This window comes from Colias croceus, chromosome 7, assembly GCF_905220415.1.
Source record: "Colias croceus chromosome 7, ilColCroc2.1".
NCBI classification, from domain to species: Eukaryota; Metazoa; Arthropoda; class Insecta; order Lepidoptera; family Pieridae; genus Colias; species Colias croceus.
The window spans coordinates 6,804,027-6,830,642 of record NC_059543.1 but is presented as its reverse complement, the minus strand read 5'-3'; the positions used below and the strand labels follow the sequence as shown (position 1 = coordinate 6,830,642).

Genomic DNA, 26,616 nt, shown 5'->3' with positions numbered 1-26,616 from the left:
CACACAGTACAGTCTGTATCTAATTTACTTCATAAATTAATTCTCAACTCAATAAATCGATAATTTCAATATATAGTTCCTAAAATGAGACCTGTATTCACGATAAAATTAATTATCATCAAGATAAAACGGCATCCGTAACTCGGTAATCGATTTTATCTCTGTACCTTCGGGAGCACAAATCCTTAGATTTAGTTGAAATAATTACAGTAAAACCTCTATTATAAATCCGTAGGAGCTGACATATCTTGGTTCGTTAATTTAAATTTATTTTACATTGGAATGAAACAGTTATACATTCGTTTGTGTCCCTTATTATAGTCATATAGCTAGTTAGTATTTCGCTTCCATTTAAACTTGTACGTTTGAGCACAAATGCTTGTAAATGCTTTTATGAAAATGTAAGACTAGTTCAGATACTTTTTCATAAAATTGTAAGATAAGCTATCATTATTATAACAACTGGAGAGGGTCAATTAATGAACTTTAGTTTAATAATTAAAACGACGAAATATTGGTTATCGCAATGTATGTTAGAAATAAACAATCCGCATATACATATTTAGCTAACCAGCTTTATTAGCTTCTTCCTACGGCTTTGCCCGGAAAGGCGTATCAAAGAAAACATAACAATTTTTGTATTTTCGCTGCGTAGGTCGATATACAATTACAAATGAAAATAAATTTGTTGTAACACTGTAATAATAAACTTCAAAAGCCACCTACTACTACCAAGCTACTTATTCGTGTGCTATAAAAAGTAGAAAATCAATACACACGCTTGTTTCAACGGATTGGAATATTCAATACAAAAAATCAGTGAAATGCTGCAGTCGCTGCATTTACACAATCAAACATCTAGGAATATTATATCTAGCTTCAGTGTATTTCAGGAAGAGAAAATGTAACATTAAAATAGGTCACCAGCAAACACAAATAGCAGAAAAATAGAAAGGAAATTCTTTAAATGCATTTAAATGCTAAAACTATTTGACCGAATTTTGTTGCCAATCGAACGTCGGATTTCAATTTAGATAATCATTTCAACATTTACGTGAAATTGTATTTTATAAGTATATAATAGTTGAAATAACTTATGATTAAGTTCTGGATTGCGAATAAAACGACGTCTGTTTAAATATAACGGAATAGAAAATATTTAAGAGGATGTATATGTGTTGGAGGAGTAATATAGATAATGTTCAAAGTCATAAAACTTAAATACTGTAACTTGGTTTAGAGCTTTTGATGGCCCTAAAAAGTTTTGTTTTAAAAACAATTTTTTTGTAATATATTCCGATACTGCGTTAGTTTAGAATTTGAATGGAGGCAATACATTGTGTATTGGTGGAGAATAAAATTCATGAGCTTCATAAATCGACTCTATTCTAACATTTTTATTAAATGCCGGTACATTTCGGTTCGGTACGGTGACGTTAACCGTTAAATTTTGCCCTCGGTTTACAGTGGGCATTAGCTAACTGAGTCCAATTTATAATGCATCTATAATTATCTCATGATTATAAAATATGTACCATTTTAAGTGATTTTCCATGTCTGTTAGCACTGTCTGACTAAGGATAGCAAAACAGTAGCTACTTATAGTATTAATAAACTATATTGGAGCACATCTTTTGTTATTTTTTTATTATTTGCCCTAATATATGCTAAGAATAACCAATTACCTATTCATTTTTACAGATTGCCGCCATCTACAGTCCCAGAGATGTCCCAGCGTTCTACATTCATAACTACGTCATATATTCCAGAAAAATGTAAATTATTCTAGAATGTTCTTACCTCTGATAGTTATGTTGCTGATTGTGCATCAGGGGTTGCGTGGGCTGCGCTAAGAGAAGTTTCTGCTGCTGCTGCCGCTGCAACATTTGCTTCCCAAACACACCGTACCCGAAACCGTAAATTTCATCTTCTTCCTTATCCGTCAAACAGCTTGAAGGCTGGAAAGACTTTTCATATTATTGTTACGAAATGTATAGATAGCACCTACGTTCTTGGTACTTGAACATATTATAATAAATAATTACACTTTACAGTATAAGTATAATAATAATAGCGAAAATTGTAGTCGCTTGCTTTACTTTGGAACTTATTTTCAGACAGTAGAAAATATAAGTCAGAATATAAACAATTATAACAGATTGTTGAACTTGTTAAAAGTTCACAAAATCTCAGAAAATATAATATGATATACAATATATTATAATGCTTTGTTTTCTTCACGTTATGCGTATTATTGGAAATATGATAAACCTTTTGTTTTACACAATATAATTGTTATATTTCTTAGTATTGCGCAAACATTTGAAATATGAGGTGGAGAAATATATATTAACTCTACATTTTTTTTATCAAATAATGGAATATGTGATGATATGATGAACATGCTATTTATTTAATTATGCTCCAAATCCAAATATGCTCTGCTTATTTGGCGTTGTTTTGGCATTTCATATCAAAAAATCCTTTTTAAATAAATTTAATAGCTAATTTAATTAAAACAATATGTAGGTTGTAGGTACGACAAAAAAGCATATCTATGCTATAAATACAGCGAGTATGATAGGCGTGGTACGACAAATAGTAACATTTCTTATCAATAAGCCACTATTTCACATCCAATTTATTGCTAAGATAGCACTTCCTTCGTCACTATAACAATTTTGCGATACGGGTAATTGGCGGAGGCAATTAGTCATAGATAATAAATAATAATAAAGTATAAACCAAGTATTTCTTATAACTAAGTATATGATGTTAATTGATCAATATTCCAAATTACATTTTTGAAACTACGCATTTGGTCTACTAATCTACGAATTATACATATTTATGTATAATTTGGAGATTTATATAAAATGAAAACTTCTAAATAACTATACACAACTACCAAAACAAATTTCTCAAATTTGCGGACGTTAATAAATTCTTGCATTAAATGCGATAGGTCATATTTTTAGGTCAGTCGTTTAAAAATATCAATAAAATGTACAATATACAAGGAATAAAACAAAACCTTGAGATAACCTTATTAAATAGGTACTCTCGTCGTCCGTGGATAACCTTATTAAATGGTACAAGTAACGTAAAACTTGCCATTCCTCTTTGTGGTTTTAATTTAACCAAATATAAGCCAAACTTTTAATTAGATTTTGTTTCGGAATATAAATGTTACCGTATATAAATAATTATATTATAACAGATGTTTGAGGATATTTCGGAGAACGTAAAGCGATATTAATAATTCTTCAGGCATTACGTAGATAATCTTTATTTTTTCTTTTTCTTGATATGACTTTATTTTCTTGATATCCTAATTTGATTAAAATTCTATAATATGTCTTCTGTAATTATCTGTGACGACTATGAAAATTAAGTCTTAAATAAAAAGTTAAAAAGTCAGTATTTATCAGCAAGCCCTTAACAATAAAAAATCACGAATATATTAACTTACAGAATATTTTCCGGGAACATAAATGGGCTGTGAGTGTGATGTGGTCAAGTTGTTCAGCGCCAAGGACCCCGGGCTGGCGGACGGTGGGGTCTGCGGGGTCCCCGGGCCGCCGATCACGCGCATCCGTGGGGACATCTCCTCCCACTCGTGCCTCCGAAGCTCCTCCAGGTGGTCCAGCACATCCCCGTAGTGCGTGGAGAAGAGATCTGCGTATCTTGATGCGAGACCTTCTAGGTAGCCCCGGTCACCGTCCTGTTGGCAAATGAAATAACAATAAGAATATTTATATAGGTGCATAATATAGAGTAACGTCGATTTTTGTTATATTCTATAGGTACGAGAACAATACAATTCATTACCTAACGAGAAACGTAAGGATTTTATTCAGATATAGATTTTATAATAGAAAGATCCGCCTGACAAAAGACATATTTTATGAAGCTAACATCACTGCAAAATTTCATCAGAACTAATTTAATTTGAGGGAAGGAAATTATACAACGGATCTGGAATAAAATAAAAAATAGTAATTATGCGGCACCTAGGGGCCTATTTGCCTGGATCCCTTCCACGCAATTTCCGCTGGACGAAAAAGTAAGGAGGCAATTAAAACGAGCAGGTTATGGAAAGGGATCGTAAATTAATCATGTAACCTTTTGCAAAATTCCAGTTAACTACGTAGTTTCACTAATTTGAATTGTTAGAGAAATCACTGGGAGGGATTTACGTTATGTTGAAATGAACTTTTTTCAGACCGCGTTATGTATTGAATAATAAAAAGGGGATCTAAAATAAGCTGTAGCTTGCAGTTATTCATATATCATTTTGACAGCTGCTATACTTGTACTATTCGTGACACTTATATACTCGTCAATAATAATATAAAACAATATAGATAAATCAAGTGAAAGACATTTGTGGAAAATAATTGTGTCTTGCATGTTTTTATTAATGTTAAAAACATTAAGAATAGTGACACTTAGTCTACGTGGGTAAGTGAATTTTAGTTTATCTGCAAACGAAGCAATCGATTCCGTGAACAACCAATAGCTGTAAAAACATAGATGGAATGGAACATGGAACACTAGTGGTTTCTGTTCGAATAAATACTAGCAAAGCTTTAGAATGTACAAAATCTTAATTAAGTAATTGCATAGTACAATCTGTAAATGGAAGACGTACCAATTCAGATATAAAGTGAAGATCAATATGATTTCAATTTGAATTAAAGTTGGAGTATCTAAAATTTATATTATATATTAAGTATCTAAGTTTTCATTGAATGGTCTTGTATTAAAATGTTCTGAACGAACCTTTTAAACCAGAAATCGTTAACAAAACGCTGTTATCCTTAAGGATGAAAGTTAATAACGCGAGACAACCGATGTCGTAACTCGCGGAAGGCCATCAAGCAACAAAATAAACAAAAACGAAATATTCTTGCTGGCAAACGAACTCTTTCATTAAGACTTGGACCAAAGACATGCTCCTCGGGCAAGTAATTCCTCGCTTAAATAAACATTGCAAATACCGCGAAAGGTCTCTCAAATACGGGGATTTAAGTCTTAATATATAAACATTTTCTATAATGGTATTCCGCATTCAAATAACGTTTTTCGATTTGTCTATTCAGACTTCTGGATACATCTGTTTCCGTTTAAAATATTTGTTAACTCGTATTTCAGATAGATTCGAATATTTGGCAATTAATTTAAAGCTTAAATCTAAGTTAGTCTCGGAGAATTTGAAAAGCGCGGCGAGCGCGTGCGTTACATATTGTAATACGCATTCTACGAATAGAATCGTCGCGTCTGCAGAGGAGGAACGTCTTCAATGAATTGTTAGAACAAAGAGTACAAATGGAGGAGTCCGGGGGGCAGGATGCGATCCATCAAGCCAAAAAGGAATCGGCAGCTAGCCAGTGGAACAGCACTTAGAATTCAACCAGCGGTCGCGCGTCGACTCAAAGATGGCTCGAAGTTTATTTCCATTTTTAAATGAGAGCGGCTGAGAGCTTTGTCGGTCCCGAGTTTGTGCTCTGCGTTTTAAGTGGATTAAATCGCTCTACGCTCGTAAACCGACAAGTGCTTCAGCTAAGAATTCAAGTAACCATTCGACTTTTGCATGAATAAGTACTGGTGTAGCGTCACTTCGCTCTGTGATGCACCCCCGCTTCTTTCATTGAGATCTAAACAGAAAGCACGGCTACACAGATCGTCAGTCGGTGGCATAAATAAACAATGTTTCTAAGTGAATACTTTATTAACATTGGCTAAGAAACTTTTTTTAGTATTTTGCGTGAAAAAGATCTTCTTTTTATTTTTGTGTTACCAAAAAAAACCTCATCTTACAACACAACATAGTTCTACACGTTTTCCTACAAAATGAACGCCAAGAAAATGCAAATAAATAGCTGTAGGTTCACGTGACGAGGTAATTTTTCTACTTGTCCTATTGTGATAGTCGTGTCACTATTATGAATGAAGAATAGCCCATCCGGGAAATAGTACGGTGGAAATTGTGTTCATATTCAACATGATGACACTTAAAACTCAGCGCTAGTTTTAGCATTTTTTTCTAGTTTAAATAACGTTTAAAGTACATATTCAGGTGAAGAAATATTATACGGGTTGTTTTACAGAAATATTTAACATTTATAAATCGCTTGCGTTATTTAATAGCTGTCGGCTGTTACAAACTTTTGGATTTGTCTTTTAATAGGTAGGTACTCTACAAACAAACATTTGTATATTAGAGTACTTATACTTAACATAATGTAGTGGCTTTTGCATTACATCCGATCATTGAAATTTGAAGCAATGGGACAGATAAAAAACCAAACTTATCTACACGTGTAAACTGAACCTACTTTATATAGGTAATTTTTTTATCATTTACCAAGTTTTAAAAATCAATATTTAAATGTAATTGAAAATATTAGTTCTCAGTTCACAGATATCAATTGTATCGAAACATGAATGACTTGATGGACCGTTCACAAAATAGTGTCTCTCCAAGTATAGTTAGTCAGTTTGCGGAATCTTCTTATTGGTGCTGTCGAGATGTCTTTGTTCTTTAGCTCTTGTCGGAATAGTCCTACAGGGAATTGTTTTTTTCTTAAACAATTACAAGTTGAGTGAGCTTTTAACGATTTGACTAATAATATATTATATGAGCTGGGAGAAATATTGTTTTCTGGGGACCACGATTGCGTGAATATGTATTTCTAGAACGATATAATATGAAGGTGTGCGTGTGTGAACTTTTTTTCTATATTGTCTTTTATCCATAATACTCGGGTACCACCAGAAGGACGGTACCCGGATCTTTGGAAGGCTTACGTGGGGACACGGATCCAACACGCAGAGGCCCTTTCGAGACTTTTAATGTGTTGTGGGACACCAGCCGCAGCCTGCCCATGACTGCACTATAGAAATACAGCCCTAGGCAGTCCGCGGCCGATGTAGGACTATTGCAGAGTATGGAAATTTAATAATTAGGCTATGGATTGGGATGCTAAATGGACTGGTACTGGGGACTATGGGAAACTATGGCACCTGCCTTTCTACTAAAAGAAAGTAAAAATATGTTGGCAGGTGGTGACTCGCCCTCTCACTGTATGGGCCCCCGAAACAAGTCGCTGCAATAGTGCGACAAGGGGGCAACATATTGTGAGCAGCTAAGGGTGGAGAGGCGTCCCTGGACTTTAAACTCCGATCACGCGCTCCCTGAGGGTCCAGCATCACGTGCCCACTCGCCACTTACGCTTCGCATCCACCCTTCGAGCTAAAAGCTCTCGCGACTCCACTCTGGCCGGCCGGTTAAGGCAAGCCAGAGGTGAAGACAGGGGCCTCCCCCGGGAGCACTCGGTTCCCGCGGGGTCGCTACTCCCCGACACCCCGCCACAAGGTGTCCTGCGGGTTGACTGATTGCACGGGTGGAATATCTATTATCACGTAAACAATAGATATCCCAACCGTGGGCGATGGGGTCGTCACATCCCTACGCCCTTTATTTATAATAATCTAATAAAAAAAAATTCTTAGTAGGTAGATACAAATAAGTATTTTTATAATTATCAAAAGAGGCTTAACATTAACCTATATTATGAATCAAATAATTTTCTATACAACATATTTAAATTAAACTAACAATTGTGTTAAAAATTACGTTGTAAATTATCATATTCATCAGATAAATATTACAAAGTCCATAATTATTCGCGTCCATATAACAAAACCCTCGCAATTTTAGCGGTGCTATTCTGTTGTAATTAACTTCAATTAAATGACGTATCGCAAATCGCAATTACTACAGTCCTTTTACTCGTCCATTCTATTCTAATTCAGGAACGTTATCCATTTATTCTTAACTTTCGTATTGGTTGACGGCGGACTGTTTCAGTTTCGTGATCTCTTAATAGAGTTTGCAATTTCGCTAACGTCCCAATAGTGCATTTCGTGACTTAACAGTGCTTTTGGGTAATTTATCTTTGGATTATTTTTGTACTTATATATGTCAAGCGCAGTGTATTCTGCATTTGTTCCAATTAGTGAATGAAACGCAATTAGCAAATCGATCTACGCGTTTGTGCTTTGGATATAAGATAGTTATAAACTTGTGACAATAGAAGGAAGCATTGGGGAGTTAACAGCTTGTATCAAAGACATTGATAGCTAGTGATGATAGATAAAAACTCAATAGAACAACTTCCCCTCGAGTCCTTTTGTCGACAGTTGAAGATATTGTGACAAGCGCTTGTGGGATATTAATAATGCTTAAAAATTATGCAAAGTACACCCAATTTTGAATAACAATTACAATAAATTAATTCCAAAATTAAGAAGCAAACGCAGTGTAAGGAATAATACCTTTTAGCTATAGTTTCTTTGTATCAAGTGTCAACGCCACACATTCAAATAATTCTGGGAATTTTATGTATATTATTTTGTCTACGTTCCCAGAAAAAGGTAAACAATGAAAACAAAATTTATAATTTTGTTCATAGTTTCGAAAGATAAATAGTCATAATTCTTATTTCTTTACTTGGTATTTATTTTAATGTCATTGTACGCTGGGAATTACTTTGGATATATTTATATTGTTATCGTAATAAATTACATAGCAATTTATAGATAAAGTTGGTACTTAATTAAATAATCTTATGAAGTTATATATTGTCATTTATGTAAAGTACTTATTAAAGATATTTTGAACTAGGTATATTTTAGTGAGCGATGTTCATTATAGAATTTGACAAAGCGTTAAAATCATCAAATATCAAAATAGCATTACATATAGGACAATTACACAATCTGTGCTATTTATCTAAGACTAAAAACAACGCGATTCAAACCCACACACTTAGATTACAAAATAAAGTACAGATGGAGCATGACAACCGCCCGTCGCCCTTGTCAAAGAAAATACGAAATCAAAAACAAATACGTCGCTGCACCAGTGCTATAGCGCATATAGTGTCATGCAATACGTCAAAAAGGGTTTGCAATTTTAGTAAAAAAATGCCGTCTTGTGATAATAAAACGCTGTAAAATTTGTTCCCGAAAACAAAAAAAAAGATAAAACATCGTTTCACAGGTTTTCTATAGATTATTTGGCTGATTTATTTCTATAATACGAATAATAATTTTACAGATATGAAGGAATACAAAACTTCAACGTATGTTGCCAGTATTTTGAAAATGAATTTGCCATTTTTATTGGTAAAACGGTAAAATGGTTAAAGGATCTTCAGGGTAATGCTGTTGGATTTTTCGATCGTGAATGTGATTATTTGTATAGTGCACTAAAGGTTCATGATAATTATTAGATTATTTTAATAAGCATAATACATATTTTGTTACTTTTATAAAGCTTAAAAACGTCATAGTCGTTTTCGCTAGCGATTTAATTTATGTGAACTCCATGATGGATATGATGATAATAAAGTGTCCCGTATTCTCGACTAAAAACTACCGCTACATATATTATGAAAAATAAAAAATAATATAATTATTATAGTTAATATTGAAACTTTTTTTTATGTAATTTATTTAATAAAAAATTGAATAAATTTTTTTGTCCATATATAACTTTAGTAGGCTTTAGTACTTTATGTAATAAAAGAATTTAAATAAAAATTAAAACTTGACTTCTCATTTATGTATATAGCCTACGTCACTACCGCCACTAACATAATAATTCAGATCATTGCAATGAAACCTCACAACTCAAAATCGGTCCAACGGTTTATACTGCAGGGCGTGTCAAAGAAATATTATACATACATCCATAAACTCGAAAAACATAACCCTCTTTTTTGCGTAGTCGGGGAAAAATTTGGGAAATTTTTTAATATCTGGCAACATTACACGCACACAGAAGCACCGTGTACGTACAGTGCAGCGGCGAAATGACAGCACACATAGCTTTATTGAAAATGACGATAAATTATTCGGTTTAGTTCGGCAACGCTCCATCTGTCTTTTATTTTGTAATCTAAGCCCACACATATAAAGTGTAAACAAAAGCTCTTGTCAACATCAATGACGAATTCCCATCGCCCCATTTTAAACTCCCTTTGACAATTCGTAAAAAATGTTGTCCCTGCCCATTCTCGATAGATACGCATGTTGATCGACCTCATATATAAATAACTCAAGAGCGTTGAACTCAACCCACAATAGTTATTATAGTACAACCGGACTGGTCTCTTACAAAAGGACCAAGCTGTCAACTGCCCAAGCCGTAGTCTAATGGTATGTCAAACAATTATTTGTTTATGGCCCAAGCGAATTAGCTGGGAACTTTGTTTACGAATTGCGATGAGTGTAATAGATGAAAAAAATCAATTTGAAGGGTCGATTTGTTTATTTATAGATTATAAGGAAAAATAGAGCTGAGCTGGATTTTCGTATTGTACTATCATAAAGATTAAAACATTTTATTGAATGCAGGTACGCAAGTACTATCGCACCACAAACCTAGTTTTGCTAATTTCAAATCTAGTTACAAGTTCACGCTTCGCTTATTTTAAAATTGTTTATGAATAAACTTTAGATCCATCATATTATATTCTTCCTAACAACCATTTTTGCTTTTTGTTTTATGAATATAAAATTAACCGTGAAACGCAAAAACATCGATTCGCTCTTATGCTGCAATAAGATTATATCTGGATTGGATTTTTTACAATTTTCAGTAAAAATATATAAAACATTCAAAATAAATACATAATTCAATGGTTTGTATGGATTTAATACGAAAATAGCTACCAAATAATTATTATACATTTGACAATTTTCAGCGATACAGTTTATTGAATCGTAAGCGAAAAGCGATTTCTACGCAATATATTTTTATTGGCACTTTTATCGGCATCATTTCGTACAATTGCTTACTACTCATTGCCAATCACAGAGCTTTCATTGTTTCAGGTAATAATAATAAAGGACAATAGACAGAAAAATTATATTCTTATTCTACATGTTACCAATGTTACCATGTTATTATAACTGTAATTGCTATTCCTTAATTCAATTTAAAAATTGATTAATTATCAAGAAGGCAATGTATCCAACTTTTCACGAAGAACACCCCTAAATCACGAGATTCGTAGCTGCAGCACTCGCAAGATTCCTTGCATTTAATTACAGAAACGTTTAGCGAACAAGAAAACAATTTAAATAACCATTACAAGGAACTACAATCAGATTAAATGCATGCGAAAAGTTGGAATTTACGAACCGGACGCGGTCTTCAATTAAAGTTGTTATAATGAAACCAAGTAAAAACGCAGTAAATTGCCGTGAGGAGACGAAAATAGCAAAGTTTTGCAATTTATCCTCATTTTAAAGTAGGTAAAGTTCGATGACGCGCGTCTTTGGTTGCTAGAACGACCATCGATTTGAAACAGCCATACCGGGGTGGGAAATAATTTAATCCAAGTGCGCCAGTTATTAGAATAAATCGTTCAAATTAGTTTTCTAGGTACAGTTTAACTACATACTTTTAATAAGCAGTCAATAAATGTTTGTTTTTAATTTCAATATTGATATTATAATGTTAATAAATAGGTTAAATAAATTCAAGCTGTAAAACATGATTGGCAGATGCTTATACCGTTATACGTACGTACTACTATATAAACTTCAATCAAATAAATCAAATTTGCATTTGATTGACCTATTTAGGTTAAACGTAGATTACGGCCAAGTATTTTCCAATTAATATTCAGGATCGTAGATTTAAAATGAAGTTGAGATCTGCAATTATTAAGGACGAAGTTCAGATATTAAATTTTTGATATCTATATTCTATATTATTAGTTTTAGCAAAAATAATAATTTTCGTCTTTATTTTTACCCATCCCTATTTTAACTTTAACTTTGCTGGCTTACCTAATTGTCAATTTTAAGCACACTATATATTCATATAGTTAATAGTTTTAAAGAAAACGGTTTGTGTTGCTATTACAATCAAATAATAATCAATAAACTTAGGTATAAAATCCCGACGCATTTTACGTTGGGAAATAAAAACATTAGTAACCTTATAACTGGAACAAAAGCCGATAAAGCAAGAATCACGCTATAAATTACTTTAAGGTATCGTAAGGTAAGGTTTAAGGATTGAAAATCGCATAACAGAACACTTTAGGAAATATGAAATGTATGGCATATTGAGTTTTGATGTCATGCTGAATATTCTCACGGTAATAAAATAATATGTCGCCACCATCTCATATGTTGGCAGACGTTTCGAAATAAAATAATGATGATACAGTTTAAAACGAGAAATGATACATTTTATTTCCTGATAGACATTTATCGCTCTATGAATTTTTTAAGACTCTTACTAGTTACTTTTAACTCACGCCGAGGGTCTGTAAGCGCGACGAAATTCTTCTCCGTCCTAAATTTTATAAATAAATTGGGACTAAAAGTAAAACAATTACGTGGAAAGAAATAAATCTCGTTTAATTAAAGTTGAAGGGAACAAAAACACTCAAGACTGAATTAATCATTCCTCAAGAATAAGATAAAGTGCACAAAATTAAAATGACTTCTTATAATGAATTTAGATCGATTTCGAGTTTTCTCAAGCCGAAGAGCTCATGTTTAATTGAGCAAGCGAACGGATTGACAATGACGAATTGCTTAATCGTCTGCGTTTTATATATAAAAAAATCGTATAAGCTAATGGATGGATTTGATGAACACCACAATTTTTAAGGTACAATATAGCTGGGAGTAAAAATATGACTATCAAATATTATAATTTGATCTTTGCTGTCTTCGGAAAATATTCAAAGAAGTATAAAAATTATAATCAATGTCTTTATTATTCATACCTTTTGGTTAATATAATTTTTAACAACCACTAAAAGTAACATTCACTCGCGAGGCAGGCATTCCTTTGTGACGATTATTATCATAATAGCTTTCCGAGGTTAATGTTATTTATGGCTAAAGTTTTCTTCATTGGAGTCATAACTTAGAAAGTGGCTGTATTTAATTATTGTAATAGTCATTAGAGTGGCTTCTTTGATAAATGAAACCGAGCAAACTGGATAATTCCGACTAATTGCGTACCTCGACAATTTCCCCTAGATGCAGTTAACTTTCCTGCATAAAACCTAAATTTATCACTGTTCCAACAGAACATCGGTCGTCGGGGAGTACCGCAGGCGTTTGTTCCACAATTCTACATAAACCACTGCCGATGCACACCGAGCATAAACAAAGCTTTTGAAAGCGGTCCGTAGGCGACCGTTGTACGTAACGCATGTCTCACGAGTTTCTAACTTCTACTAATTTATATTCTACTGGTACTGCCCATCATGTGACTTAAGTAACTGAAGTAAAAAACGAACGTAAATCAATTATATTTCTTAAGTAATAAAGATCACAGTACAAAATATTCAACACTCATAATACCACAGTGACGTAGACTAATTTGTACAGTCGCAGACAAAACGTTGTAATAAATTCGACACTCAATAATTCATTCGAATCAAAATAAAACATGGCCGTTCTAAATTTGAAACGTCGGATCTGTCAACGGTCGAGTGCGCGCGTTGTGCGACGACGAATGGTTGCATATACCGACATCTGTTGCCCATTTTAGATTTGTCACCCAAAGACAACAGTCTGCACCGGAACCGTAGAAACCACGAGGGTGCATGTAAACAAAATTAATTCACAAAAACAGTAAACATATCATTGTTTTAGTTTATACAATCCTAAGTAAACAAAATCTTTCTTCGTGTGATATGATCTATTAACAATATGCAGGAGAGCAGCTGGTCTATACCTAGGTGTTATCCCTCCTTATGTTTGTTTTCATTTTACGATGTAATTTTTCCAAAAAATCACTTCATCTCATTTATATTATTACTTTATTTAACTATGTTATTACCTTTTTAATGTCATTGAACATCATTAACGAAATGATTACAATTCAATACAATTTAATTTGTCTTAACTATATTTGTAAGTCGATTAAAATATATCTCATAAAAAATCACAAAAAAATTACCTTGATAAAAACGGATACTACATCTTAACCTAACAGTACCCACTGATTGCGCATAAATAAAACATCAACAAAAACAAGCAGCGGCGGTCAAATGGTTTATAATTAGTGGCTTAACTAAGGTTCTTTAGCAAAGGTCACGTTGCCTGTTAATTACTTAATCAAGATATTGAATTAACAGACTTCGCACTACGACAACACACTGTTTGTTATCTTAGCGCGAAGTAAATTTATTCTCGTTACGAACCCGACTGTTCGGTTTATCTTTATCTACCTGCTTGTTAGTTCACACTAATTATAAATTCTAACTTGAGATTGACAAATATTGGAGTTAACAATACGCTCGTGAGATGTGTGCCAACTGCTAACTTGCTTAGTGGGAGTGAAGAAAGGAAAGGTGCGCTGTTTGGTTATTACGCTCATAATGTGTTCAATAATATTCAAATACATTTCAATATTTGATCATCACTTCAGTTTTAATACGACAATACTTATAATTCAAGATATAATGCCGTTATAGCTGACTATCGAATAGATAATAATTTCTTCGTTATTATTGTTTTTAAAATGATTGTGGGCACAACATTCATAATTTTGACAAAAAATATCCTTTTGATTCGGTATGCTTTCAGCCAGTACGAAAGTCGATTACATTCAAAAGCAGAACGTTTCCCGTCGCGTCGCTTATCACAACTCTTTGTGCTCGACGCATTAAGCTAATTTGAATGGTGCATAGTCTCAAAAAGCTGTTGTTCGGCATTTCCTTTAACTTACCGATTGCCGCTCGATTGTACCGCCGTTGCATGGACTGCATTTATTCGTCACACGAGACCGCCGCATTGATCGCGGCCTCCTTTAACCAAATAAACTCGGAAATTTCTGTTCGTTTGAGCATTTAGTATTCATTACTACATATATCCCGTCCGTGTCCCGTTACGAAAATAATCACGATTTTATCGCAGGTCTTAATTAAAATATACCGTCTATCCAGCAGTTTTATATTACTAATCGGCAACAGATTGAACGATGCGATAATGTTAGTTTTAGACATACTCAAAATAAGCCCCTCGAGAGATGGAATCAGATAAGCGACGGATCTCTACTGTCGTCGAATTAACGAATGGCCCTCGCACGTGGCATTAAGTGTTTTATACGTGTGAAAATTAGGTCCAAAATAAGTTTTTGTTCGATAAAGATGTGACAAATGCCCAAGATGCAGCGACGTGGGCGAAAGCAGTGACAAACGACGGGCACTGTCACAGCATTGATAAATAACTGATTATGTTACACGCCATTTTGCTTTCATAATTAATTGACATCTGCTATCTAAGGAAATCAAGCCCACTATTATAGCTGACAAATTGTAATCTCAGGCAATAAATAATTGTACATGATACCGGCAATAATCAAATGATTGAAAATCTGGTGGGCGTTGTTAAATATTGTAATCAAACACAAATTCGGAAGAAAACGCTTTAATTAAATACAGAATTCGAGTAAAAAGCTCTATGCGGTTATACTCTTTTTTATTTAAACTTGTTTAACATTCGGTAATTATCATATAAACTGTAGTTCAGTTTGCAAATGCAAACAATCTTTAGCTTTGCAGTTAGTGGCAATACAGGAGCAATATTTATTGTTTGTACATTACCAACTATTCCAGACAGTTATATATTGCATTATTATTTTATTGAAATTGCAAGCATGGCGTTGCTCTCTTTTTATAGGTTATTTTTCGACCGGTTCCACGGTTATAAATTCCACAGGGCTTAAACGCGCCGTGAGTTAAAGAGCAGCTACTACATTTATTTATATCACTCGTGATCATTTGTTACCGTTGAAAGCTGAATGTGCAATTCTTAATCTTTAATGAGCAACGAATGATGTTCCGTACGTTATTTATACAGTACATAAACCCTTTGATGCCCGATGCGGTTTCGTCAATAATATATTTAATATCAACACATAAAGATAAAACACATAAACAACCGAAATAAAGATTGAAACGATAGTTATAACCGAAATAGCGCGCGGTTATTCTTGTGCATCTATAGTGGTTAATTGCCGCATTTTTTCCACGCTCGTCTGCCACGTCTGTAATTTGTCTTCTCAGAAATGAGTCGCGTCGTCGAATGCAAGCGACATGGAGATGTACGTTTTTTTGGAGGCAACCCACAGATTTCGGGCCGCGTAAATAACGTTTTAGTAAAATACCCCGGGGGAACGTTAGATGGATAATTACTGCTTCAACTTCTGAGACACAAATGTCAAACGTGGCTTATTTATGAGGAGCGAAGTTTCCGTTTACACGTTTCAATCTTTCGAGACTGAATGACATTTCTTTCGACAAGGTCTAAGAAAAAAACATTGTGTTCCGCTGAATAATTAAAATTGGGTTGGCAGATTGCGGACATTCAAGGGACATAACGCAATCAATACTTTGACGTGCTCGTTGCGGGTATACTTTACTACTACTTGGAAGATTTACGCTCGTGGTTTATGCTATTTTACGGGTACCCTTCGGTGTATTTACGATTATGTTCATGAAAATTATGCGCTATTACCGAGACCGTGACCTCGTTGGCTAAAAACGGGAAATTATTGAATTTTAGTACACCGAATTTTGGATCCATTTACTAATTTTGCTAAGTAAATATTCCAGTTTCGTATCTTGTATATTTATACTTTAGATTAGACTGAAAACTTGTTACGATATATTATGAGATCAGTGACAGAAGGGACTTAATATGGAAATTTTATGATCGGTGATATGTCACTCGAATTAAATTACATTGTATTTAAATGCTCATAATTTTGTTATGAATTATATTTCGGTTAAATTGCGGATGTCGTGAAGTGGTCTTAAGCGCTTTGCAATTAAAATATTCATGAGTATTGACTTTGAAGTTTGTGTGCCATAGTGCTCAGAGGTGCACTTGAAAATGATAAATAGTATGTTTTAAAAGGTGGTCTGGAATACATTTATCTTTGGTATTCAGTAAGGTTATTATGAGTAAAGCTATTTTCTATTGGAGGGTTTAGATATTTATAAATAATGGTTTGTAACTACAGTAATTAGGGAGATTCGATAAGGCTTAACATATTGAAGTTAAAAATAAATATAGTCTGGTTTAATCCAAGATTATATTCTTATATAATAATTATAAATTGTTTCTATAAAATTTTTTTAATTCATCTACAATTAAGTTAGTATCCACTGTTTTTGATAAAATTTTGAACAGTAGACAATCATGCTATTTGACAAAGCATTTGTTTCAAGAATTGAATTTGAAAAGTATCCTAAAATTAACTAAAGTACCTACATTGTTGCGTATTAAATAGGTATGTAGGTATATCACAGGTATCACGCTATGAAATGACTTTTAAAAACTAGAAATTACAGAAAATTATTTTATACGTTGTCATAGAGATTTTAATCTTTTAGACTGATGGGCTCTATAATGTCCCTTATTTTACTTAGAATGCATGAAGCTTTGATGATACGAGTAGGTAATTACAGGCACTGCATGACAAATAATTATTGAGCACTGTTCAGTAGATTGTTTCATGCTTAGGTATATCAGTTTTCTATACTCTATTATGTATTTTTTAGAAAATAATAAAATTGAAGAAAAGCGAAATTGTTTGATCAAAATAAAGTGGTATTAATAGATAGACATCAATTTGGTCAAGTCAATTAAAAACAATTACTAACTTATTAAAATACCGTCATTCTTCTTATCTTGCTCTTTTCCTCATACTACCCTCAAAAAGAAATAATAAGTACATCGCATTATCATTAATTTCACAGTTCTATACTGTGGTTCTATCCCCATTGGAATATTCATTACCATAAATAACAAAATACGCTTTTTGTGATACATCTACAAAAATTATGCGTCAAAAAGCGCGTCCTCAATTACGAGTTCTCGTATTTATTCAGAATGCCGCTGTAATCAACGTTGTCCTATATAATATACTTACGTGTGATTGTACAAAGCATACATTATTATGATTTACGATATGTATCGGTGTTTATTATCGTTTTAATAGACATTGCAATACTGAGTGTGTGGCTATGCGTGTAATTAATTGAAAGAGCCAATATACCGAATGGATTTATTGCTTTGAATCGGAATTGGGTACTGTTTAGTTTACCTAATAGTTAATACATGCTTATATGGAGCAATGATGAACACATATCTACATCTGACATAATTGAAAGTTTGTAGAACAAAAATTGTTTACAAATTAAATTTACTTTGATTTGGTTCACATACAAGACACCTACCTAGTATTATGTTACTAAAATATTCGCAATAGTAGGTGGTTATTGTTTTATTAATCACCTTATTCGCATGTTAAGCTAGTATTATCTTTCATGTCTACAAAGCTTACAATCTCCATATATGTATACATATAAGCAGTTTTACTCTATATACATTTTGTTTATTTAAGAATGATGTGAGCCAAAGTCATCCAAGAAAATAAAAACGATCAGATTTTCAATTTAAATCTCGCGAGTATAATAAGCTCGCTTCCGTTTCTTTCAATATCTGAAATTGGATCACAGTGCGTGATTGAAAATTATCGTTTATTTTATGAGTCTGAAATTAAATACCTACCTACAAGAACAGAACAATTTTTTATTTCATTTCAATTAAGCTTGTGATAATAATTTTCTATGCAGACTTGTCTGATTGATGAGAATTCATTAATTATATTTTAATAATAAATCATTACATGAAGTTTATTTATTCAAATAATAGCTGGAGCCTGTGGTTTTCACCTACCTATAGGTAGTCTATCTGTGTACCAAACTTTAATCTGATCTGATCAGCTGATTGTGCGTAGAGTAACAAACATACCTTCTAACAAACTTTCACGTTTGGAATATTAGTAATGGGTAATACATAAATTATACAAATGCCTTGAATATTGCACAAGAAATCATTTAAAACAAAATTATAGTTAGATTAACCTAACTATAACTGTACCATGCTTTTACACTACCATAAATGAATACTTATCACCATTAATGTATTAATGACAAAACATCATTAAAATGTAAAAAACGAACCAAATACCTCATTATAACACAAACATTAAGTTACAGATTACTTCAGTATGTATCATCGTCATTCCAAGTTTAAGTGGTCGTTATTAGTAAATTTAACTTGAAAATAACTTGGCAGGCTTCGAAGGTTCGAGCACACCGCCAAACCAAAGTCAGCTTAAGCCATGCCAAATCTCTTAAGTTGTTTTGTGAGTACGCGACCTAACTTAAGCTACATACTTGTAAAGGAACTACTAATAAATTTGACGAACTAAATTGTTTAGCGATACAGTGTGTGTTAGAATGTTCTAGTTTGAATTTTATTGTTAACCATGTAAGAATTTTGTATTTACTTATTTTGGCAATAAATACATTATCTTTCTTCCTTTCTTTTACCTGCGGTAGATGTCATATGAGGTAGATTTAAACTCCCCTTTTATGTTTATGCCATAAATGTCAAATAAAGTATAGTAAGTAGCGTCAAATATAAATTATGTTCCAAATTCATACTGTAACGATACACACACGTAATAGTACATGTAATGATATTGTAGGTCAATATTGTCATTACCTGAATTTATTAATATTGCCGGAATTTTAAAAGTTGATAATTCCTCAATCTGTATTGGTTTAAAATATTCCAAATATGTAGAGACGAAAAGTATTTTAATATAATAAGGTTTTCATGCACAATAAAAAAGCACAAAAACGTATTAATCTTCTTTACATAAATATTAAACTAAGTGAATAAAACGGGAATTATTCGGCAAAATAACCAATTCATTTAGTGGAAATTTCCCAATAATGTTTGAAGGAACAGCCGTCTTATTGTAGTAAAATGGTACAAGGATTGGTGCCAAATTGCTCTGCGTTGCTTTCTACGCGTCATTTACTTCAGTCCTACGAACTTGGGACTAAGAATTTCGATAAAATAAAGGAAATGTGCGATTATTACAAATACATCTATGTTCACACTAGAGGAATTTCTTCTGTAATGGAACGGATAATGTCTTAATAAATTATTATTTGCTAGTTCTCAAGCTATGCGCAAATTAATAAGCTTCATATATTTTTTGGTGTGATTTTCCGCAAATTGACGCGGACGTGAAGGCTAAATAGAAACTGTCTCTCAGTTATTAGCACATTTGTATAGCTGCGATTATAGGTTAAATTGAAAACATTCCTAGATATCACTTAGAACGTCAATAAATTATAACTTTGTAGCTGCACCAAAATATCCGTATTGATTTTGAATTAGTATGATATGGTAAGTTCATATTGTAGTATTTTATACTTATTTAATACACTCTTGTGCATGTGTTCATATCGTGGGAGCAAAAATTATCTGACGACTAAAATGTACAGTTTCCTTTTCCGATAACGCGTTTATAAATGATTCAAAATTAATTAGCCGCATCTATTTGTTACAAGCAACTACTTAGACCCAAGAAAGTCAAACAATGAAGCGGACACAGGCCTCGTTAGAACTTCCGTGGCGATTTATTGGAATCAACCCCTCAATTATACATGGGAAACCATGTGATACTTCATTTTTAACCGTAGCAAAATGGGGTGAAAGGTTTTTGCTTGTCTACGTTTTCGCTTACAACGCGTTTTTTCGTCGCTCATTTTAATTTTCAATATGAAGGACGAGCATATTCGAGTGTGTGACACTCGATTTATGTTGAAAATAGTAGGAATGAATATGCAGCGTGTGAACTTTATTCCTATCAGCTGCATGTTACACAAAATGGATAGTCGATAAAATATAGATTTCTCTTCTTTTTCACAGAAGACAAAAATCGGGAGCGACCGACGATTTTCGTCCTTGTGTATGAAAGAGATTGGATAACGAAATATTTTACACTTTTCAAGTGTAGCTTCTTTAGGCGCGTTGAGATTAAAATTTTAAGGTTGCGTCATGGTAATACCGCGACGTCATAGCGTAAGACGACGATTTTGGTATTTTTGAATCTTGCTAAAAAAGTTTCACTTCTGACACGTATGCTCGGCACACACGCTCTAAAATAAAAAGATGGTACGAAATTTACTTAGAATATTACTTCTATTTAAAAATGTAACGTAGGTATAACATTAATTTGGCTCCCGTATTGGTAGGTACTAGGTACTTAATCCCCGCTACATCGGAGTTTAATTAAAAATCGGTAAAAACCTTTGACGCGCTAAATGTATATTAATTTATGCAGTTCAATGTTTGGATGTGGACCCGCGTTTTAATATTATTTGCATATTTCACTAAACGAATTTGGTGCCAAATTTTTATCGCATTCATTTTTGATCTTTTTTCAAAGCGATCTGCACCAAAGCATAAACAATGTATAAAGTACTACCTACTGTTATTTTTATTTATATATACATAAATAAATCACAATTTAGATTACTTTAAAGGCCTCCATCCTTTGTCTATACATATAATAAATCTGTAGAAGGGTCTATTCTGTACATTGAAAATATTGAAAAAATAAATAGCAGGGGTTGTTACTGGATCGATACCAATAACCAAACCCAAATACGTGATTAAAAAAATTTTTGTCTGTCTGTCTGTCTGTATGTTCAGGCATCACGTGAAAACTAACAGTTCGATTTCGATGAAACTTGTTATAATTATATCTTATTATCTTGGGCATAAAATAGGATACTTTTATCCCGGAAAAATACGTAGAAAAAAATAAATCTTCATTTTTCCGCGCGGACGGAGTCGCGGGCGGAAGCTAGTAGTAGTATTTAAATAAGATAATATTATGTATTTCTGTAGTTTTCAATCCATATTAGTTATAGCGAATCAATTAGAACCCATTTTTAGTGACAGCAAAGGCAATAATAATTAGAGTGAAGCAATAATAAAATAATAAATGCTAATATAATTTTTACACAGTTTACTAAAAATAAATCCGAATAAAAAAAATATCATATCAGTAACATAATTCCTACCGAGACATCGGAACGCGTAATAAATAAAACATTTAAAAAAGCTGTCGTAACCACAGTCGTAACGCCCTGTAAATAATACTTTTAACGCGATTTAAAATGCCTTATCAAATGATAAGCAAGAAATTCCCTGCAGAGTCATTACCATAACCAGACATAATTTAGTGGCAGTACTCTTATTTTTATCTTAAATGCCCACGATATGATATTTATCTTAAATAAAGACAAATATTGTACAAGTAACAAATAGGCAGGATATAACTAGGCGAGTTAGGATATCTGCCAATTCAAACATTGGAGTGATTGGCTCATTAGGGTCGGAGGGGATGGACCCAACAAAAGATACACCGGAAGCCATGACAGTAACAAGTGTCGAAGCTTTGAGGAGGGTCTGCGTGACTTGCGAAATATACGCTTAATTTGCGGGTGTACATTACTGGGACATTATGTTTTTACAAGTATCTGCTTTGTAATCATCTTTACCGTTATTAAACTAAAATGTCTGGTACGAACGCTCGTGATTGAACACATTGACAGCTGGTGTGATATGGATTCGACATTTATTTGAGAGAAAATGGTTGTGATCAGATTTCCCTTTACAATAATACACTAACAACATGTAATAAATAAGTTTATAATTGTGTACTTCACTTTCAATAACATACAGCTTATCCCTTAACTTACTACAGAGTCTACATATAAATCCACGCATTAACATATTAATAAGTTGTAAAAGTGGTTGTAATTTAAAACGCCTACATGCTATTTACTATAGACCACAGCTGCATTAGTATTAAATATGTGATACTTGAAGTACTGCCCACATTTAGTAGCGACGGGATTCTGAATGATAGTAAAGTGTTTCTTCCTTTTACGTTTAGTAATATAGTGTAAGCGAGCGATATGTTCCCCCTTCATTATGGAGCCTTACGTCATGTCTTTTATCTTTATCACAATACGCTTCTGGCTTTGAGCCTACTTGAATAAAGCAAAGCTGTAGGAAATAAATGCCATGTATTAAGTAAATGTAACGTGTGTAGACGTGGCACTTTAGCGTTTGTTTCTTTGATTATTTGTTGTTTTCTTACAGGATTCAATATAAAGTATGCATCGGATCGTATTATCAACTCACTAATATGTTATCTGTGTTTATAGGACATTTAATTGGGAACAAAAACCAAGACAGACATCAGTTAGTACAAGTGAACACCGCAAAATCATCGTAAACATGAACCTAAAGATTTGGTAGTTCTCCTTATACGACTTGTTTAGGACCGACTAAACCGAACTACCATAAAAGCAGCTGTACGATAAAGCAAACTACATTGTTCCCACACTGGGATAATTAGTCAAAAGTTTAATGGTGCGTCCACATACACCCAAGCAATCGCAGAGACATAAAATATTTTGACATATCGATAAGAACAAAGAGCCGAAACTCTTATCTAATCACCGGGTGTTGCGCCACTAATGACCCAGGGACCTTCTTAAGTTGCTTCCGACATCTTTATTAAAATTTCTTAGGGCGTGGGTTTTTGAAAATTAATTTTAAATGTATGTTTGTTGTAACCGACGACATTTAAAATGCATTAGTCTGTCCGATTAAATAATATCGTTTGAAGATTTTTGATTAGATAGATTAGATTAATTATTGTTCGATAACATAATGTAGGTGGATTGTATATAGAATATGTTTCGTTTTACTACTATTCATATACGATACTGGTTGTTCTATAATAGACACTCAAAGACCAAATAAATACTTTTAAATATCTTTACTTTTAATACCTATATAACATTGTAGTCTTGTAGATAACAAAACATTGTATGATTGTATCATCCCAAGTTATTTGTAGCCACCTCATTAAGAGAACAGAACAAGGGGTGCTAATGAAGTCTAGGTGGTTACTGGTTAATTTAAAAACGCACATCAATCCAAGGGATCAAGGGTTTCATATCGGTCTGACGTCGTGGATTAACTCAGCTATAAATGAAAGTCTTTAAGAGCTAATTTGGTTCAAATTGAAAACGGGTGAGAGAAATGAATTTAACATCTTGTGGATTACCTAGGAAAGTTTTATATTTCAACTAGCTGCGCCCCGCGGTTTCACCCGCGTGTCTTCGCCCCTTTGGTCTTAGCATGATGATATAAAGCCTTCCTCGATAAATCTATACCGAAATATTTTTTTTAATCGGGCCAGTAGTTCCTAAGATTAGCGCGTTCAAACAAACAAACTTCAGCATTATAATATGAAGTATAGATAGGAATGTACTTTAATTGTATAGTTATGTTAATAAATTAGAATTCATAAATGCACGATTCAATCAAATGAGCGGCTGAGCGATCAGCTGTCTGGATTAATTTAATTGGAATATTAAAATTTTGTAGCAATTTATAGATTTATAAATAAAACAGTTGTCTATGCACCTGAAGAATATTAATTACCAATTTCAGTTTTTGTAATGAGATAGATGTTATATTGGATATAAATAGATAATATTTTTAAAGAGCTTATACGTAGATAGTTTGCGTGACACAACAAAATATTATGTACTAGCTTCCACCCGCGACTCCGTCCGCGCGGATGTCGGTCTTCGCGTGGATGGTTTATTTCTCCATTTTGAGTAACTCTGACAATGACATCTTATAAAATATCTATTGGACCCAAATACAGCTAGGCCTATAATAATACGCAACGTGTGTTCGCGGTTCTACAGAACAACGTCTATGGATAAAACTGAAAAATTAAGATTAATTTTTTTCTGCGTATTTTTCCAGGATAAAAAGTATCCTATTTTACGCCCAGGATAATAAGGTATAATTATACCAAGTTTCATCGAAATCGAACCGTTAGTTTTCACGTGATGCCTGAACATACATACAGACAGACAGACAGACAGACAGACAGACAAAAAAAATTTTTAATTACATATTTGGGTTTGGTATCGATCCAGTAACACCCCCTGCTATTTATTTTTTCAATATTTTTAATGTACAGAATTGACCCTTCTACAGATTTATTATATGTATAGATCTATAGACCATTCGAATACTTACCTACAAGAAACTGGAAAGAAAACCTTCATGTTGAGGTGTTAATTTAAAAATTTTAATAAGAAAATTATCATATTATGTTAATTTTTCGTTAAATAATCGCACTTTCTGTTAACTTTGATTACAATTTACGAGAATTCAGTAACATAACCTTAAGAAATGTTGTTATTTCAAAAACCGTCGGCCGTCTCAAAGATCGTATCTCTCTTAATTTCAATAAATAAATAATCTTATAAATGCGTCCCAAAGCTAAGAACATGCGGAATTTCGATTAAACCCTGATGTTTATCTTTAATTTATTAAGTTTTTTCTTATATGATATGTATCATAATGCGTTTGACATTTTTAAATTTTTAATTTATGAGGTTGGAAAACTGGTACCGTAATGTTCAAACGTGGGATGATCGCTATAAATTCTTTGTCGTATTTTCGGAGCTTTGCCTTTGTCATTATTATAATTGATGCAATCAATCAAAAAATCCAAATCGAATTCGTCCAATCCAACCGTGTTAATGCCGTCATAATATAAGGATCTGTATAAATATCTAATGTATATGACAAAATTTAATGAATTCTCATTTGTATGTCATCGGTATGCGTTTTTCTTTTCGTTTAGAAAACCAAATTTGTAGCTTTCGTTTAGAAAACTAAATCTTTAAGACAATATTGGTATCATCTAGGAATCATCTAATAAATGCATAAACTATAAATAAAGTTCTTTTAATACATTGGAAATAGTCGATGAAGGCTTAATGAACTGTGAATATCGTAAAATTCATTCAATAGTCACTCCGACCTTATTTGTGGTTACCCTCAAGTGTTTGTAAAGGGATCAGCTTTGCATCCCGTGGGATTTACGATTCCATTGATATTATTACTTTTTCCTTACTTTTGTTTGTATCAATACATCTGTGAATATGATTTACCGATTTCAAAAAAAGGAGGAGGTTCTCTATTGCACTGTTTTTTTTTTCGGATTTTTATTTTGGAATTTTCAACTGGGTTAACAAGTTTAGACGTTTCTTTTGTATTTTGAAGCATTCCATCTTAATTATGTTTATTCCATATTTTTATCTAATTCTGACAATTTTAAGACGGTTTACTGGTTAATAATATTCAGTTCTATAGCATTCAATTTTAAAATGAATCAAAACGAGTGTTTTGTTATAAAATTATTATTCATTTAACAGTGATGAATGAATCTTATCGAGTCATATAACCAAAGGAATGTGTGATACACGGTTTATCGAATCTTTAATAACGGATTCGAATAACAATAGAGAAAGTAAGGGATATAATAAAATATTCAATTAAGAGATTAAATGTGGCCATAAATTCGATTATATTATTCCATAGAAAAGTGCCGAAAGCAGTAAATACATTTTATGACGTCAATTAATATCTTCACACGTTTATTGTTGTAAAATATGAGATGTTAATACGTGAAGCGATTCCAATTCGAAGTTGTTATTACTTAAATTGTTTTAAATTGTGGTATATTTCTTGATAAATTTGGCTGATTTTTCTCATTCTTAAACGTACAGCACA

At 32.9% G+C, this 26,616-nt stretch overlaps 1 protein-coding gene across 6 annotated transcripts in view; it reads right to left on the bottom strand.

Annotated features, from left to right (window-relative positions):
* LOC123693058 overlaps nt 1-26,616 on the bottom strand; it is a 96,762-nt gene that overhangs the window by 27,423 nt on the left and 42,723 nt on the right. For 5 of the 6 annotated variants that reach the window (XM_045637989.1, XM_045637991.1, XM_045637994.1 and 2 more), the window contains exons 2-3: nt 3,473-3,724; nt 1,801-1,967 (exon numbers count right to left, since the gene is read on the bottom strand). In XM_045637989.1, coding sequence (XP_045493945.1) covers nt 1,801-1,967; nt 3,473-3,724 — 419 coding nt within the window. The remainder of the gene's footprint in view (nt 1-1,800; nt 1,968-3,472; nt 3,725-26,616) is intronic. The other variant, XM_045637990.1, reaches the window with a different exon arrangement.